The sequence below is a fragment of the Haemaphysalis longicornis genome, unplaced genomic scaffold (assembly GCF_048455015.1).
Source record: "Haemaphysalis longicornis isolate Haplotype H1 unplaced genomic scaffold, Haemaphysalis longicornis Haplotype H1 scaffold_12, whole genome shotgun sequence".
Lineage (NCBI taxonomy): Eukaryota > Metazoa > Arthropoda > Arachnida > Ixodida > Ixodidae > Haemaphysalis > Haemaphysalis longicornis.
Genome location: NW_027526225.1, coordinates 353,100 through 356,227, shown reverse-complemented (window position 1 = coordinate 356,227; position 3,128 = coordinate 353,100). Strand labels below are relative to the sequence as shown.

The following is a 3,128-nucleotide window of genomic DNA, read 5'->3' as shown; positions in this document are numbered from 1 at the left end:
AGCGCCGGAAAGCGAGAAGGGCCCGCGAACAATAACGGCCAAACATTGTGCCCGCGCTATCAAACCGGCACCGCAAAAACTCCACCCCTCTCCAACGTCTCCGTCCGCGGTGGTGGCGGCCGCGGCGGCGTCGTCGCTGTACGAAAAGCGGCGCCCGCCGAACTTGGGAAAGCCGTGCGGCGGAGAGGGGGCAAATAAAAGATAACGGAGAGGCAAAAAGGAAGCGGGCGCATCGCGGTGGGCGTCGGCCAAAGGCAAATCCCGCCCGCGCGGGCCCCCGAGGCTCCGCCCATGCCGCCGCGAGCGTCAACGGTTCGGCCTTCCCCGCCGAACCGTTGACGCCGCGGGCGAGGAAAGCAAAACACCACTGTTCTCGGCAATAACGAACCACGCAGCCGAGCCGTGCGGAGGAGACCGACGAGCTGGGTGTTTCGGCAGCGGCGACGAACCGGGGTCCAGTGTGAGCTCGGGCAGCGCACCGCACACGTCACACACCCCCCGATGAGAGACGCGGTCGAGTTAAGCCTCCAGAGCTGCCGGGCTGCGGTCGCCGGCGGCGCACCCCGGTTTCTACCCGTGATCGCCAACGCGGCCGTGACGCACGGTTCGGTCGCCGGCGGCGGGACCGCCGGCTCCAAGCACCACCACCACCGCGCGGCCGGAGGAAACGGCATCGTCAACGGAGCCTGCGGAGTTCTAGCGGCCGGCACGACAGCGTTGGCTACCCCCTACGAATTGGCCGCGCACGACCTGGCCGCGGCTGTGGTGGCGTCACAGCACCCGCCTCTTCACCACTCAGCGCGGACTTACAATAACCAACCTCCTTCGCTGCCCATGACTTCGTCCACGACCGCGACATCGCCCTCCAAGTCTTCTTCCGGGAAGTCGTCAAAATCCTCCTCATCGTCTTCTAGCTCGAAGACGAAAGGCAAGGAGGACCTTTCCACGGGCTCCGCGTCGGGAAAGACAGCGTCATCCACGGGCGACGGCAAAGCGCCTCCGGTGAAGCCGCCGTACTCCTACATCGCCCTCATCACCATGGCCATCCTTCAGAGCCCGGAAAAGCGCCTCACCCTTTCCGGAATCTGCGAGTTCATCCGAAACAGGTTCCCCTTCTACCGCGACAAGTACCCCATGTGGCAGAACTCGATCCGGCACAACCTGTCTCTCAACGACTGCTTCGTGAAGATCCCTCGCGAGCCGGGGAACCCGGGCAAAGGAAACTACTGGACGCTGGATCCCGCCAGCGAAGACATGTTCGACAACGGCAGTTTCTTGAGGCGCAGGAAACGCTACAAGCGCCAGCCGCCTGACCCGCTGGGAGACAGCTTCTTCTTCGGGGACCTCCTCCGGCACCACCCCCTGTTTCCCGGGGCAGCGGCCGGTCTGGTTCCACCGATACCGTACCAGCACCAGCAGGCGTTCCTGCCGCTACCTATTCAACATCCGGCGCTACACGTACTCCCGCCGATGCCTCCGGTACAGGCACTTCCGCCTATGGTACTCCCGGGGGAGAGGCGGAACAGCAAGCAGCAGGCGGTGTCGTCTCCATCGAGCTTCAGCATTGAGAGCATAATCGGAAACAAGCTGAACCAACAGAGCAGTCTTCCGAACCACCACCATCAGCAGCCACGTCTGGACGAAGCTGGCGTTCTGGCTGGGTTCTGCAGGCCGTGTCTCCAGCCGTGGCCCCCGCGATGATCGCAGCAAAGGCGCAGGTCGCGAGAAACTTTAGCAGTGAAGCGAAGACCACTCACGGACAGAGAAGACGGGATTCCCTTTGGCAACGGCGTTATCGGTGTGTAACGAACCGCAGTTCGTTCGGTGAATCCCTTCGTAAACACCCGTTGAACATGGCCTGCGCACGCTCGGCTGCAGACTGCTTTCGCCAACGCCCTGCATACGAAGGAAGAATTGGTGGCATCGAGTTGGGTTACATGGGCGCAGGCTACTGCTTTAACGTGGTATACCTTCTCTGTATCGTCTTGCGCTAGAGATTTGCAACGAGATTCTTCACTCTTTCAAGCTGCTCTGCAGACCAGGACCTCGTCGAGGTCGACGTCTCGGCGGAAAGAACTGACTTTTGCCGAATGGCGAAGACGGTCGCCGTCATGTGCAGTTCTTGTGCGTGTCACAGGACCATCGCAACGTGTAGGACCGCAGTGATGACGTCTATTGGTGCACCGCAAGTCCCTTCAGCATGATGCGCGCGGCGGCCCTTCGCTTCCTCAAGAGTAAGTTCATTGACGAAGACTTTCCAGAACATTGACAGGACGAAGCGTGTGCTTGGAACTGGAACCGTATTCGGACGCTTTACATACGCCCTTATATATGTATATCTCGCAGACGATATCATCGTGTCCTCTTGTCCTTTTGTATATACCCATTAGGTGTAAATAGCCTTACATTAGCCGCTGTCAGAAATAGTCCATAGACTCATACTCGGTGATTAACGTAATTTTCCTAATGGACAGTGTTCTCCTTCATGCATACGTGGCTGGTTCCAGATTGTAAAGGAGACGCGTGAAACGTGTTTCGAAAGCTAAAGAGAAAACGGAGTTGTGTCTTCCAGACGTCATGCTGTTGTTTGTCGGGGCAGGATGTAACTATACAGAATGGTAAACACGGCCAGCAAAATATTTTGCCACCGGGACTTTGTGCCAATTTTAATTTTATCCCTATCGTATGGAGCCGAGTATATATATATATATATATATATATATATATATATATATATATATATATATATATATATATATATATATATATATATATATTGTCCGCGATAATCGCGAATTTTTGTGCAGCCTGGTACCGTTCATCTTGAAAGGAAGGCTTTGCATCGTTTCAATATCTCAGTGTTCCTTTTTTCCCCTTTATTGTGCACAACACTGCCGCCACCAGGTGGTGAATAAAACCTGCCTCCTACCGTGACGTTACGGTGTGCCTCAAGTAATTCGCTGTGCCTACGCTGATGCTTTTCAGCGGGGCTATTCGCGTGGAAAAGAAAACTTCCCATGAGCGCTTGTAACATGCATGTACAATGGGCAAGCAATGAGGATGTCGATATTATGATGGGAAACTATGATGCCAAGGAATATTGCGATGCATCAAAAGATTTGGGTGTA

General features: G+C 55.9%; 1 protein-coding gene across 1 annotated transcript; it reads left to right on the top strand.

Moving 5' to 3' along the window:
- The first annotated feature begins 314 nt into the window (after nt 1–314).
- On the top strand, nt 315–2,705 carry LOC144161828 (forkhead box protein D3-A-like). Its single transcript, XM_077692421.1, has one exon. It carries the CDS (start codon nt 502–504, stop codon nt 1,699–1,701), a length of 1,200 nt encoding a protein of 399 aa, XP_077548547.1. The 5' UTR covers nt 315–501; the 3' UTR covers nt 1,702–2,705.
- The last annotated feature ends 423 nt before the right edge of the window (nt 2,706–3,128 follow it).